At 37.7% G+C, this 16,613-nt stretch overlaps 1 protein-coding gene and 1 pseudogene across 1 annotated transcript in view; both read right to left on the bottom strand.

The window, feature by feature from the left end:
• Nucleotides 1–16,613, bottom strand: part of LOC102844284 (semaphorin-3C-like) — a 218,720-nt gene that overhangs the window by 16,010 nt on the left and 186,097 nt on the right. The window contains exon 13 of the mRNA XM_006882593.1: nucleotides 4,120–4,208. Coding sequence (XP_006882655.1) covers nucleotides 4,120–4,208 — 89 coding nt within the window. The remainder of the gene's footprint in view (nucleotides 1–4,119; nucleotides 4,209–16,613) is intronic.
• Nucleotides 6,694–7,521, bottom strand: LOC102851351 (annotated as a pseudogene).

Genomic DNA, 16,613 nt, shown 5'->3' with positions numbered 1-16,613 from the left:
TACTTCTATAAAGATTGAAGACCTTATCTATGCTATAGAGTCAGAGTTTTATTCTTAGAAACCTGAATCTCTGCTACAGAATATGCTCTATGTCTGTGAAATATAAGCTATGTACAGTATGTTGTCATTGTTGTTGTGCACGGTAGAGTCGGAACCAACCCATAGCTGACCCTCTGGGCGGTTTTCTGAGGCAATTAATCACACAAAGAGGAGAGTGCCCATCCTTCTCCTGCAGAGCAGCTGGTGGCCTCAAACCGCCTGTCTTTGGGACTGCAGCACAGCTCCTTGCCACTAGGCCACCAGAGCTCCCATGTACAGTATATTATAGAATATATACCTTGAAAATATAGTATAGAATCTATTCTGTGTCTGTAGTGCATATGCCTTGAAAATATACTCTGTACAGAATAAAATAAACTCTATGTCTTAGAAACCATACTCTGTGCAATAGACTTAGTATTTTATTCTCTCCTGTAATGCTGTTATGAGTCACAATTAAGGTGACAATAACAGATTAAGGACTTTATTCAAGGATTTGGAGAAAATTGAAATTTGAGAAGAAACTTTACGAGGTACTGATTTTCCCCTTCAAATGTTTCCATTTATATATATTCTTTTTTTTAAATTTTTTTTCATTTATATATATTCTTAAAGAAATGGGTCTCTAATTTAATTAATATAGAACAATATTCATCCGCCCTTCCTTCAGTTATTGAGACAGATAATTCTTTCCACTTTAAAAACAATGGTGTACAGTACAGCATGTTATGACTCAGAAGCAGATATGAAATCTTAATTAAATATCAATTAAGCACCAAATCAGACAATCTCTTCCCCATAATGCCATTTATCTGAGCCATGATTTATGAAAATATATAATCTATGTTTCAATTTGAAATGCGAGTGAAATGCGAGTGAACTGTAACTGTCAATATTTCCTAATACATCATTTCTGGTGAAGATGTACCAGCTGATAATTATCACATTTCTATAATTTTATTTCCCCAAATCTTTAACAGAGTAACAAGACACTGTAGCCCTTATGTCAGGAGTGTTGTCGAGATCAGCTGTGCAATGTTACTTAGTGTGTATGTTTCAACTTAGGTTATTTCAGAAAGAAAAACGTCTCCTTTGACTTAGTAGAATAATCTTATATTGGACCTATGGGAGCAAGAGCAGCCGCAGTTCATTGTTCCCATAAAATTACGTCCTCCTTTCCATCCTCTTCCCCTCTCTTCAATTTCTATCCAAACATGAGTACACTTGTCCACTTCAATCATGTCTTCACCTTTTACTTTCATATTGAACTTGATCACTTACTTGCTTTTAAGTCATAGTGATCTGTGGGAACCAATTCCCAGGAAATAATTAGGTGAAAAACAAAGAACAATAAGAAGAAAAAGAGAGGACAAGTGAAAAAAAAAAAACAAACAAACACCAAAACCCAACAACCCAGTGTAGCCTGGAATACTGAGTTTAAACAATAACTCAGATTAGATTTGGACACTGGAGTTAGGAAGGCTATGGATTGGTAGGTATCTCATCATATTCCTTCACCATATGAGCACTTTGAATATAAAAGACTATCTTTTACTTATTCAATGTTATTTGGAAAGACAGTATAAGCCATATGTATTAATACTCTTTGTTGGAGAAAATAAATGCCAGAAAAGGTCTATTTTCTCCCCAATGAGAATTATTGAATGTACCTAAGATTGTTCTGAAAGAGTAATTAATTATTAAAGTCATTACACTTTATTTCTTAAATACTATTTATTCTTTTAAGAATTAGACTTTATAAATTCTCTGGTGAAGACTCATGAAGTTACATTTGAATAAATCAAGGGAAGAAGATTTCTAAGTCACCTCTACTCAAAATTATTTTTCTCTCTGGTGTTGAGTTTACTTAAAATCATTTTCAAAGAGAAAGTAGGCATTAATCTAACAACTGCAACAACTTCTGACTACCTCTTATATATATAAGAAATGTGTCACAACTAATATATCTCCTGGTCATCCACTCATAATTACATCTGCAATTCAATCTAAGCTCTGAAAAATGGACTTATTTGAGAAAATACGAACATAGGTTTAAAAGGAGATATTGTGGTTCTACACTCTGTAAAACTGCAATGTCTGGTGTTTAAAAGTAATGTTGACTTTCCTGCGGTGTATCAGTGTGACACTTCCCTAAAGAGCTGCTTCGATGTAAATGCATTGTTTCCTCATAGGCCCGTCACAGTATATCATACACACCCAATCATTTTTACCTCACCTCTGAAAATGTGACACAAACACTGCTCAAGACAGTAACAGTATTTGGTAAGTGTGTATCTTGACTTGGCCATTATCAATCACTGGCACACGCATCAGTAAGAAAGTCAAAACCTTTTTTTAAGTCTCTCTTGTGCTGATGTCTCCCATATGCATTTACAAGGGCTTTATTTTTCCACTGAGAGTTTATTCTTTGCAATGATAACATTGGTGCAAAGTCATACAACAGACCATAAGTAGCACATGATCAGAATAACTCAAATTTCTTTGAAACCTTTCCATAACATACATATTTGGGTTTATGTCAAGCTCACTTAATTAACAATATTTCCTGGCTATCCCCAAAAAGATATTTCAGGATTAAATATGAAGTGCTGCAATAGGACATGTCAGCTATCTTAAGAAAACTCTGAAGTAGAACACTTTATATATTTTGCTAGCCAAGTTGTCCTTACTGAATTGAACGGGACAAAATAACTCCCATATAATATGATTTTGGCTCATCTAGGGAAGCAGCAATCATTTTTTTTTTTAAAAAGCACAACAAACAAACATGAATAAAGCACTTGAACAGGCTCTATGGGCATGATTTTAACACGCTAATCACAAAAAGACCACATGCCTAAGAGAATCCAGATTAAGTATGATGAAGTTTAAATAGCATAAGAAATTTGTCAGTGTTCTCCAGGTTTTTTATTTAATTTGATTCATTTTCACATATATACAATTTAAAATGTATCAGCATCATCTGAAAACACTGCATCTTAGTCATTGATATGATTATAAATCCAGTATTTTGGGGGACTATGGGAATGTCCATTAATGTGTTGGTTATTTCTAAATCCAGCTTTAAAAAATAGTTGCTTATTGGACTAGCAACGGACTACTCCCTGTGGCTCTAAAGCATTTAAATCACTCAGTCATAGACTGACTATGATCTGTTATCCTCCTTGGACTATTGTTTCTTAATTGGTTTAGCTGAAAAGGCTGGTCTGCCACAAGAATGCTTCTAGGCTGAAGTTTCTTGGCAATTCAAACAGCTCCTGTGATTCTGCTTACTCATCTGTCCAAGTTCAGATAAAAGGGATCAAGTGACCTGAAGGGACCAGCTCTGTAAGGAGAGAAGGGTGTGGCATAATGGCCCAAATGGCTCAGACCCACTCACAGATTCCTGAGGAACAGACAAGGACAGAGGACACTGCAGCATCAAACTTCCTTATGTGGGTCTTTTGGTTCATTTTGTTTTCCTTCCCTTTTATTTTTTTTCCCCCAACTAACATTCAACTACAAAGAGACTAAAATAATGAATTTCAAGTTCAGATGGAATATATAATTCTGAGTGGCAAGACACAACATTTGTCTTATTTAACTGCTGTGACATTTGAATTGATTGCAATAAAGCAAGATAAAACAAAGCAGCTTTTCTTGAAATCCCTGGCTTTAAATATATGAGAAAGCTTATCTAGCAATCAATTATGTGAAAGCCTTTGGGTTTCAGTGGCTTGTGAAGCAAAGGATAAAAACCCATTTCACGGCAAAATCTTTTAAACCTTGACTGCAAAAATTCATTTTTTTAAAATAATGATGAGCAAAATTCTGCAAGTGAAAAAAAAAAACCAAAAACCAATCCCTCAAATTGTGATGATGCCTGAATAAAGCTAATCTTTTCATGTATTACTTGAACCATTAAAAAAATCCTTAAAAGCATTCATTCTATATTTTTTATATCTGGTGCTATCTACCCACAAAAAAATGTGTGAAATTCATTTATTTGATCTTTTAGTAAACATTTGTCTTCCCCAATGACTGTAAGAGTAAAGAAACTAACAAAAGAGATGTTCAAACCTTAAAAACTTCCATTTCCTCCAGAATGAGTTCACCACTGGCAGAGCTGTTGGTGGGAAGAACAACCACCTTTTGTACAGTGCCTCGGTCTAAATCAAAGAGAGAACCAAGAATGTGTTAAAAAAAAAATATATATATATATAATGTAATTTACATATATGTTAAGTGCCATTGAGTCATAGGTGACTCATAGCGACCCTATGTATGAAAGACCTGGACACTTGCATAATTTACATATATATATACACATGTATAAAAAGATATAGATATATGTAAAAGACATTTAGATAAAAGACTACAGGCTTAAATATAACATTATGAATTAAGTAACCATACATATAGAATTATCGCTATTCATAATTGGCAAAATTTAGTCCAAATCGCATGGCTTTCAATTTGAAATTACACTCAATTAAAGAGGAACAAAGATGAGCCGCTTTTGCTTGGCACATATTTAGTGCTGGCTTAACTATGAGAGAAGAAAAGCAGTCCAAACTCTTATGAAGTCAAAAGTTCTAAAGAATAGTAAGCCACATTCTGGAACAATTGTGCATTCCTGAACTATAATAAATGACTTTAAATATTTACATTGTAGTTTGGAACATTAGGATATTACTTAGTCCCATAAGCTGACATTATAAAGTAATGCACCTATCCTTCGAACATTGAAACATAGTGATTTCATTATTGAAAACAAATTCATATAGTATAAAGCTTGAGAACTATCAATAAAAGAGCTAAAAGACTTTACAACCTGGATTCATTTGAGGATGAATACCACAAATCTCAGCTCTCACTTCTCAAATTAAATGCTCTTCCATAGGCAAGAGCTACTCTGATATAATAGGTTCCAGATTCTACCTTATTAACATAATAAAAAGTCCCAAAATAATTCTTAATAAAAATAAAACCATCACACAAAAACAACTCTACTAGATCAAATTAAAATGTACTAACCATATTTACAAAAAAAACCCCCTCCACAAAACCACCAAAACAAGACATAAAGTTTTTGCCCGAACTAGCCTTACATACTGCGATGATAGAATAAGAGTACATGATTTTAGAAGTATCAAACCACAATCTATAATTTAAAAATCTACTTTTATACCAAAGCTCATAACTTAAGAGAATTTATTTATAATTCAAGATTCTCCGAAATTTCTGTCTCCCCTAGCAGCTTTCTTATATTCAATCTTGGCAATAATCTTGACTATTTTTCTTGAAAGGGTAGGAATGCAAGAAAGAAAAAGAAGTGTGTCGGGGGGGGGGCGGAGCTTTTGAGGATGTGGTACAGGGACATGTCACAACAGCAAAGGAATGAATGTGGTTGAAAGTGTTCACCAGTTTCTATTAACAAGCACAGGAAATAAGTGCAGAAAACACACTAAGAAACCTAATCGGAAACCCACAGAATTGTAATAGCTGTAGCAGAACTTGTGCACATTTTTGTACATGTGTGTGGTCCATGGAAATTTTATTGAATGAATAAGTGGAAATAATGGGAAAGAAGAGTCAAAAGGATGAAGATGTAACACAATCTTTCTTTTTGATCATGTTATAATTTTTAAAAAAAGAAGTCACAACAGAGTTTATGCTTCACTGCTGTAGCTTATAAAGATCACTATCTAGTTGACATGGTGGCAGAGAGCTCCTCCTTAGAGATCACACCACAAGAAAAGCAGCTTGATTGCAACCTTTCTCCAAAAGAAAATGATGAACAACGGTAATGGTCAAGTGGGTGCTGTCCAAGTGCTGTTTAGTGCTCTGTGTTAGCCAAGCGCACTACAACATATGTTTCTATACAACAAAAAGATGATGTCGTTGTTATGTACCGTCAAGTCAGAAGGCGCAGTAAATGGTAGGGAGGAGGCTGTCCATCTTTCTCCTGAAGATCAGCTTTTCCTTAGATTGAAGAAATGCTAATTACTAATGTAAATATTTCATCTACATTGTCTGATATCCCTAATTTTAAAGTTCAAGATGCTACTTTGACAAGTCATCAAAAATCAGACACTTTCTCCCTCAACTGAATGTTAATAGATCTTGATTTTATTTTCTTATTCTATTCACTGCTCTGTCTTTTAGAGGTATCAAAAATAAGGTCAATCAAGGAGAGCTCTGGTGACCTAGTGGCAAGAAGCTGCACTGGAATTTCAGAGGTGTGTGGTTTGAATCCACCAGATGCTCTGCTGGAGAAAGAGGGACAATCTCCTCCTGTACCAGTCAGATCCTATTTGATGGTGCACACACACAAAATAATAAAATGAAATAAAAAAAAAGCTCAATCTTTTCCCCTCCATCCCTCCAACTCTATGGTAAACATTATATACAGTCTGTATTCTCTTTGTCTGGTCTAAGTATATGCACGTCCTTAATGTATACACTATGCAAATTCCTGACTACATCATGTGTTGCCTTCTACTCAACACATGTCAGTATTGCACTTTCTTTTTTGGTGCTCAGTCATACTTACATAGTTTTGAAATTGTTCTACCACAACAGTAATTTTTTTTTTAATGAAACGCATTGTTTGTTTTCCGTCAATCTTATTTCCACTTTTTAAAAGCCAGTTTAAGACCATTCCATTATTGTGCCGACCCACTCAGTGGCCTGAGCAGTAGGGCTGCAGACCAGTCTTCAGTTGCAGGCTGAGCGCACCAGTCTTCTGTAGGGAACTGCTGAATCGGCACAGAGGGTACCCGGATGCCTTCGGATCAGTCTGCAGCTCAAGCCGAGCAGCAGTGAATTCTCCCTGAAACTCCTACGTGGTCACAGCCTTTTCAGCAGCAGCAGCCTGCTCTTCCTTTTCAATCTCTTCTGGATTTCTGTAGAAGTACAGATCGGGCATGACCTCCCACGGGTGCTCCTGGGAGATTGTGCCACGCATGCGCAGGACTTCCCGGGCCAGCATCCACCACATCAGCCCCACAGAGTGTGCTCCCTTGTTGTTGTACAGGATGGCAATGTCTATGTAGCACAGAGGAGAATCTGTTACACAGGGCAATGGTAAGCAAGTTAGTGCAAGATGTTTCTGTCAAGGCTGGTGATCAGTAACCACCAGAAGACTAGGCTCCCGGAAGGCTGCCTGGATCTGGTTAGTGAAGGTTCCAGGAGTGGAGTGCCCAGCAATAGGAGTGGCCCCAGTAGCAGCAGCAAACTTCAGAACAGCTCTCTAGCTAGTATTTCTGGAGGATATGATACTAACATCAGCTGGAGTTCCAATGGCAACAATGATGAGAGCAGCCAAGAGAAGCTTTTCCAGGTCCTCTTCAGGTTTATGATGTAGAAGCCATCATTTTTCCTTTTGTAGATATACTGTTCCATTTGGAAGCCAAGGTTGGTGCCGCCCAAACACACTCCTGCTGCAAGGAATTTGAGGACATCAAGGGCTCCGGACATTGTGGAAGTTTCCCCTTTAAATTACAATGGGAACCAGAACAATGCTGTATGGACCCTTGCGTGGGTAGCACGGAAAGGACGATACTAAATCATACAGATACTGGATTATTCAGAAGACACAGGAGAATTTCAGTAGCTGATCACCAGGTCAGGTGATTTGTCAGGATGCTCAGTATTCAGGTCTTTAGAAACAAGCATCCTAACTCTTGTGTGTTGTTGTGTTTGAAATGAATCATGGTTGACCTTCCAGGGGGTTTTCAGAGGCAGTAAATCCTACAAGAGGAGATTGCTCATCCTTTCCCGCAGAGCAGCTGGAAGATTCGGAGTATGTGCCCCTGGGATTGCAGGACAGCTTCTTATCCCTAGGCCACCATGCCAACCTTCAATAAGGCTCTTCAACGTAAGTCTTTATAGTTCTGCATCCTGGTTATTCTTTATGGATGCCTTTCTATTTTTGTACCTTTCCCACAGCCTTCAATTGAATTTCCCATTGACATTTAATATGGTCCTACTTAGTTACATCTTGGTCACATTGAATTCTACTGGTTGGTTGTTCAGTCACTTTAATGTCATTTGAAAAAATTGTGGCTCAGAAGGAAAGTGAGACAAATGAAACCATTCATGGTTTCTCCTTCAGTTGATGTTAATAAGATAGCTTCTCTCAAAGTGCAGTCATGGTAGACATATATGGCCCTTTTTTCTAGAACACACTTAACAATTCCTTCAGTTCCTTATCCAGGATAAACTTTTGAGGTATCCTTGTTTTTTTTTTTATTTATTACTGAGAAAGTAAACTTGCATTTTCTTCTATGTCAATATTCAGTCATTGATTCAACAAGGAATTACTGAATGGCATCTGTGAGTCAGACACTATGCCCCAGTATGGTTTTAAAGATATAGCACAATATCCAAGAGTTCACAGTCTAGAATTTATGATTTTTATGAACATTATGCATGTTCCCATGAAAATATTAATTGAAAAATGTGCATTCCAGAATAGCAATAAAACTTTCAATTATTTATCTCCACATAAAGCTATTTCTGTACCATCCACTTTGAAGATGATAATATAGAAGCCAAATGTTTTCCTTCTGGGGATGGTGAGAAAGGCACTCTTTTAGTATGTTAAAAACTACAAATTCCTTTTATTGTTCCACAGAATTAGAATATTGATTTTATTTCTTTGGAGAAAGTAGATGTCTACTCTAGAGTTACAATGAGAAAAGTCACTTTTCTCCCCTTAAACTTTAGTTTGTTCATGTCTAAGATATTAATAATAATATTATTATTTTCTGTAATGACTACATGCTACTCAGCCCTTCAAGATTTACTCACATTTGTTTTGATTACAATGACTTTTAGAAACCACTCTTATTCTAAAGCTACCTGGTTAAGAAATTATTCATTCAGGAGTCTAGACTTTATGAGGAGAAATGTGGCATCAGGATTGGAGGAAGATTTATCAACTACCTGTGTTGGGCATATGAACACAACCTTGCTTGCTGAATCTGAGGAGGATCTGAGGCATTTGCTGCAAAAGGTCAAAGACTGCAAACTTCAATATCGATTGATGCTCAACATCAAGAAAACAAAGATTCTCACCACTGGGCCAACTGGACCACCATAGATGGAGAAGAAATTGAGATTGTTAAAAATTTCAGCTTGCTCATATCCATAATCAACACTATTGGCACCAGAAGTCAGAAATCAAAAAAATGAATTGTGTTTGGGAAATTTGCTGTCAAAGACTTCTCCCAAGTTCTAAAGAGCAATGATGTCATTCTAGAGACTAAGGTGTGCCTGATCCAGGCCATGGTCTTCCTAATTATTTACTATGTATCAGAGAACTGGATGGTGACTAAGGATAATAGAGGAAGAATCAATGCCTGTGAGTTGTGGTTCTGGAGATGAGTACTGAACATATCACGGACTTCCAAAAGAACAAAAAGGTCTGTCGTGGAGAGAGTGAAACCAAGTTTCTCCTTGGAGTCAAGGATTTTGTTGTGTTTTTATTTTATTGTATTATTATTTTTTTGTGCATGTACCGTCAAATCAGATCTAACAGGTACAGGAGGAAATTCTCCCTCCTTCTCCGGCAGAGCATCTGGTGGATTTGAACCGTGTACCTCTGGGATTGCGGTACAGCTTCTTGCCACTAGGCCACCAGAGCTCCCCGGAGTCAAGGATTTTGAAAGCTGTGTCTCACATACTTTGGGCACTTGGCCAGGAGGGATCAGTCCTTAGAGGCTTGGAATGGTGGAAGGATAGCTCAGAAAAGGAAGACTCTAGATCAGATGGATTGGCACAGTAGCTGGGGAAATGGGGGGATGGTATACTGCAGTCAGTGAAACTGATTCAGGATAGGCGGGGTTCAGAGATATTGTACATAAGCATTGCATTCTTCTGCTTCTAAGATTCATGCATGTGGAGTTTACTCTTCAATATGGCTATTCTAGTATAGATGACTGCCCATGTGGAGGGGCAGGGCTCTGCAGGGGAGGCTTCTTGGACTATCCAAAAAAGGATTGGCTATTTAGCATTCCACAAGAGGACTGGCTAGTCTCACTAATGAATTGAGCAGCTCTAGCTGTAGAGAATAGGAATTCTTCCCCCACCAAAAGAAATTCTTCCTGTACCAGATAATAGGGAATTCTGTATCTATTCAAAAAGAAAGAGACCTCCATAAACATAGTGAAATACAGGACATGGTTCAGGGAGGCTGCATCAGAAATGGCTGAAATAGGGAAATGGATGTGAGTTGGGACTTAGGAGTAGGGGGTGCCAATATTGGCAAGACTGAGAACTTTGTTGGACAATTATGGGGGAAGCCAATACTGGCAGGACTGAGAATTTAGGAACTCTTAGATCTACGAGGCTGAGGTGCCTGCATGTACATGTTGGGAACTGTCTGGACTATTTTTTTGTTATTAATCTGAATTATAACCTTTTAATTCTCCCAATATGGTTCTGTGTGGTCTGTGAACTATCACATTGGGTTTTGGACCCCTCCAATTAATAAGATCAGTGTTGAAATGAGAATAAAGAGCATGGGAGTGTGAGAGACATGGGAATCCCATGGGAATTGGTTTTGTGTTATTGATGCCTTGGACATTTTCCTCTTTTGAAGTTGGTAAAGGTCAGATATGGTGTTCCCATGTGGACCTTGACCATTTTACAATGCACAAGTGGCTGTGGATGTAGATCATCCATCTATTCCCTCCTAGTTGCATGGAATTAAACAGATGAGTGCCTCTTTCCAGCTGAGAACATGAATATTAAAGATTTGAGGTACTGAAGTCATCCTAATAACACATACATTTGAGAATAAATGTCTTAATTTGAGAATAAGCATAAAACAGAGAAAAGCATTAATATAAGATGAAATCCATCCCTGGCATTGTTCCAGCAGAAACTCAGTTACCTAGGCAGCAATGGCCTTCAGGATTGCCTAGTTGGAAGTGAAAATACTAGTTTAACAATTTTGAATAAAGGAATTTTGGTGATGTAGAAGCAGGAATGGCATCTACTTCCTAAATAACATGCCTTCAGAAACTCTATAAACTTTGATAAATGTGGATATATGTAGAGGGGCTTCAGGCCTTTTGTTCATAGAGTTGCTATGAGTCGTGCTTGACTCGAAGACAATCAACAGCAACAGTCTGTAGGAAGCTGCACATATAATCCAAAGACTGTGCTTTTGGACCAGTCCTTGGTGAATGACATCATGCTTGGAAGGGTGGAGGGACAGTGCAGAAGAGGAAGAGTCCAGATGAGATGGACTGACACAGTCACTGAGGTAATGAGAATAGGTATGGCAGAGCCAGTGAGATCAGATCAGAATATTGCAGCATTCAGAGCTAATATGCATGGGTTGCTATTGTATATAGGGTCACTTGATTGCATATAACAACAACATGCCCAAAGTATGTGAGACAAGGTCTCACAATCTTTGCCTCTAAGGAGCAGCTGGGCCTTATCCTCTCCAGGACAGACATGTTAGCTATCCTGGCAGTCCGTGGTATGCTAAATACTCTTCTCCTGCATCACAACTCAAAGAAATAAAATCTTCTTGTTATCTTTGGCCACTGTCCAATCTTCTGATGCATAACAAGTAATTGTGAAGACTATGGTCTGTATCAGGCACACCTTAGTCTTTAGATGGATATCAGTGCTCTTTAGCACTTTGGAAAAGTTCCTAACAACACATTTTCCTAATGCAACTTGTCTTTTGATTTCCTGACTGTTGGTGCCAAGAATGTTGACTATGTAATGAAGCAAGCTGAAATTTTTAACAATTTCAATCTCTTCTCCACCTACTCATAACACTGCTAATTGTCCCAGTGGTGAGAATCTTCGCTTTCTTGATATTGAGTTTAAATTCATGTTGTAGACAACAATCCTTGACCCTCTGCAGTAAATGTTTCAGGTCCTCAGTTTCAGCAAGCAAGATTATGTCACCAACATAACACAAGTTGTTGATGAGTTTTCCTCCAATCCTAATACCACATTCACCTCATAAAGTCCAGCCTCCCGTATGATCTGTTCTGCATATAGACTGAAAACGTACGGAGACAGGACACATCCCTGGTGCATTCCTTTTCTAATTTTGAACCATGCAGGATTTAGGGACCTCTCTAAACTACCAAGAAGTAAAAATGTCAGTTTGATGACTAAGATGTGTCTGATTCAGGCCATGGTCTTTCCAATCACTTGCTATGAATCTGAGAGAACGACAATGAATAAGGATGGCAGAATAATTGATGCTTTTAAGCGGTGGCCTTGGAGAAGAGCATTGAACATTTTATGGATGGCTAAAAGAACAAACAAACATGTCTTGGAGAGGGGGCAGCTGGAGTGCTCTTTGGAGGCAAGGATTATGAAGTTTTGCCTCATATAATTCAGACATGTTGCTAGGAGGTGCTATTCACTGGAGAGGGACATGATGGTTGGAAGGGTAAAGGGTCAGTGGAGGAGCCAAAGACCCTCAACCAGGATTGGCACAGTGACTGCTGCAATGGGCTCTAGTGTGTCAGGAAGTGTGAAGATGGCACAGGATAGAAAGGAGTTCAGATCTGTTGTTCATAGGGTCACTATGAGTCATATACAACTCGACAGCACCTAACAACAACTAACAGTTTTCCTTGCTCTGTTCTGACAAATGCTCAGGCTACACATGAGCACAATCAGGTCATCTAGCATTTCTATTCTTCTCAGAGCCAGCCTCATTTTCTTGTGATCCACACAGTCAAATGACTTTCCATAGTCAATGAAACACAGATAGACATTCCTCCCATACTCTCTGCTTTCAGCCAAGATCCAGCTGACATTTTTTATGACATCTCTAGTACCATAGCTTCTTCTACAACTGGCTATATGTTGTTAGGAAGGGCTATCCATGGCAAAGAAACATCATTCTTGTTAAGATGGTGGGTCAATGAAGAAGGAGAAGACCTTCAACAAGATGAACCAACACAGTGACTGCAACAATGAGCTCCAGTATGTTGGAGCTGATGAGATTGGTCCAGCATAAGACAGGGTTCTAATCTGTTGTTCATAAGGTTGCTATGAGTTATACATAACTCAATGGCATGTAACAACAACAACATCAGGTTGTATTAATAAAAATTGACTCAAAAGCAACATGGATATCCATCTTGAAATTCTTAGAAAGTTCATATTTTCATTTTACACTGATGCCTGCAAATTATTGATCCTGTTTCAATCCTAGATGTTATCAATAATATCAATCTTACCAGCTACAATTCAGTCTGGTTCACTCAATAAAGTCTGGTTCACTAATTCTAAAGTTAAGTACTGGACTTTTCATCTCTTTTTGTCCATCTTCTTGACTGTGCCACTCAGTGCTAACACAGGTGCCCTTATGCATGACTTCAGAAGTAAATTACATCAGAAACACAAATTCTAATGTTTACAATAAAAGTAACATTACAAAGATAAAATTATCATGATTTTAAAAGGTAATTTATTATATATACCAAGTAATACATGATAATTATTATCATGAAATGTGCAAAGAACTGCGATTAGAAAATAAAAAGGGAAGAATATGCTCTGATTTCTAAAGTTGAAAGAATTTAAGACCAAATTCAACCCTTGAGCCGTAATACTGAAGGATTCTATGGGCAAAATCTTGAATGATTCAAGAAGTCTTAAAAGGAAGTAGGAAGAATACACAGAGTTACTGTACCAAAAATAACTGTTCAACACTGAACTGCTTCAGGAAGTAGCAGATTATCAAGAACCAATAGGACTAAGGGAAAAGTTTAAGCTGAATTGAAGGTGTTAGTAAAAAATAAGGCCTCAGGAATTGATGCAATACCAATTGACATGTTTCAACAAAGAAATGTGGCCCTGAATATACTTACAGATCTATGTCATTAAATTTTTAAGAGAGTCACCTAGCTAACTGATTTAAAAAAAAAATTCTTATTTGTTTCTATGAAAAAAAAAAAAAGGTTCAACAGAATGTGGCCTATGGGGCACCGGACTGGAGCCTTTGTCTTTTCACCTCACATACGTGCAAAACAGGACAATGAATAAGGACACCTGAAAAAGAAATCATGACTTTGAATTATAATGATAATAAAGAACATTTAACATAATAGATAACAAATCTGCCTCAGAAATAGTATGGTCAGTATGTTCCTTAAACATGCTGAAACATTCTTAAGAGGTGGGCCTCATTGATTGTCATTCAGAAAAACCCAAAATTGTACGTCTCCCACTTCCATAACATGTTCCTAATGCCAATAATTTTCTACAAAACTCACACACATAAACGGATGTAGTGTTTCCATTAGCAATGCAGGAAAGAAAAAGTTTAGAAATAACAAGACTCAAATCATAGTTATTCTGTCCTTTCAGAATTGTCCCTTGTGGGCCCCAGTCTCCCACTATAGTTTTACTTTCATCTCATAGGCTTTGGAGATGTTATCAGGAAGAACAAGTCCATGGAAGACGTCATGCTTGGTAATACAGAGAGTCAGTTAATAAAGGGAAGTCCCTCCAGGAGATGGAGTGGTGCAGTGTCTTTAACAACGGCCTCATAGCACAGATGACGGGAATGGTGCAGGAGTGTGCAGTGTTTCATTAGACTGTCCTCAGGGTTGCTGAGTCGAAGCCAAGTCAATGGCACCTAAGAGAGGCTATTGTGAAACATGTAATATTTGAATGCTCCACGCTCATCCCAGGGACTAATTTCAATACATTTTGTTCCAATTTACAACTCTCATTCCAAAATTAAATATTTCCATTTTTTAGAATTTGAACTTTTCCCCGTTAAATAAAAATCTCTGAAGAACTGACTCTCCACAAGCCCCATCCTTGCGACTGACAGTTCTAGCCCTCTTTTTGGATAATCACACATCCGAGGCCCAGGGGGCTGAACGGCAGGCTGCAGATTCCTCTCCCCAGGATGAAAGCTGCCAAGTCTGCCTTAGGAAGCTTTGGCGGCACATCAAGAACAAGAACATAGTGTGGCTATCTAATCCAGAAGACAGACAAAAGACTTCACAAAATAATGCTTTCAAGCCAGAAGCTTCCTAGATTCATTTATAGGTAAAAGACTGAGCTTTGATTGCAATTGTTTTCATGGCACCTGGGAAAGTAGCTGTGATTGTATAATATACGAGCCAGCCTCACTGAACAAGTCAATCCTTCTAGGAAAATGTGCCTATATCCTTGCGTGATAACTCTGCGATTCCCCAGACAGAGCCATAGGCTATGCACGTCAATTTTCATTTTGCAAACAGAAGAACTCTGAAGATACTTTTGTGGGTTCTGTTGAGTGTGGGATAGAATATTTGAAATATGGCAATAAGCTTCATTTTAAAGCAAAGTTAATGTTCAAATATTTACTGGTGTAACAAGTCCTGATTCCTTTCCACACCAATCTCGCCCCTTTCTCTAACATCTCCTCCTCCATTGCTAACATAGCACTGTATCAAAGACAGAGTTTAAATTCGAGCCTAGTCCAAGGGCAAAATGCCAGCCTGTTCAAAGCAATTTTTTTCCTCCAAGTCTCCCCTTATCAGATACATTTTATTTACATGAAAGATTTGATGATAGCATGTAAAAAGGTTAAAGTAAGTGACATTACTCAAATGAAACAATGCCAATGTTAATCATGGGTGTATGCAAATCCCCATTATCAGTTTGACATTTAACTCATAGAAAGAGAAGACATTAAAAAGATTAATTTAATAAAATAACACAATTATAAAGGGATGATTGTTTTGGCCAGGTGGAGTAGAGTCTGCTCAGACCCACAGCAATGATACGTGTAACAGAACATGACGCTGCCTGATTCTGTGTCAGCCTCACAATCCCTTCTGCATTTATGCCCAATGTTGCACACACTACATCAATCCAGTTTATTGAAGATTTTCTTTCCTTCATTGACTCTCTACTATTCCAAAAAGAATGTCATTTTTTGGGGGGGACTGCCATTATGACAATATGCTCAAAGTTATCTGAGAAGAAGTCTCATCATTCATGCTTCAAAGGGGCTCTTTGACTCCACTTCTTCTAAGATGGATCTGTTTGGCCTTCAGCCATTTCTAGTATATTCAATATTCTTTATCAACACCTCAATAAAAAGCCAGAATCAATTGAAAACCCTTCTGCTAAGAGCAGAACATTGTTCAATATTGTACCAGAAGATGAAGTCCTCTGGTCAGAAATCAGTGAAAATATGACTGGGCATATCTCCTTCCTCAAGGCTGACTCTATCTTATTGACTTGGGTGCAATAAAGCTTTTCACCACATCCATGAAGAGCCTGGAGGTAGCAAGACTCAGTGTGAGCAGAAATCGCTGCAAATACCCACACCTAGTTACAACATGGGTAGTAAGTATGAATCTAGGAAAATTGGAGGTTGTTAAAAGTGAAGTGGAATGCATAAAGATTGTTATCCTAGCATTAGTGACCTGAAATGGTGATTTTGAATAAGAAAAACATGTTCGCTTATGCTGGCAATGACATATTAGAGAGGAATAGTGTTACATTCATTATTAAAAAAGATTGTTTCAAGATCGATCCTGAAGTACAATGTATTAAGAGATAATATATAT

The sequence above is a fragment of the Elephantulus edwardii genome, unplaced genomic scaffold, assembly GCF_000299155.1.
Source record: "Elephantulus edwardii isolate Elephantulus edwardi_28Jun2011 unplaced genomic scaffold, EleEdw1.0 scaffold00022, whole genome shotgun sequence".
Lineage (NCBI taxonomy): Eukaryota > Metazoa > Chordata > Mammalia > Macroscelidea > Macroscelididae > Elephantulus > Elephantulus edwardii.
The sequence above is the reverse complement of the archived record's forward strand: the minus strand, read 5'-3'. Positions and strand labels throughout refer to the sequence as shown.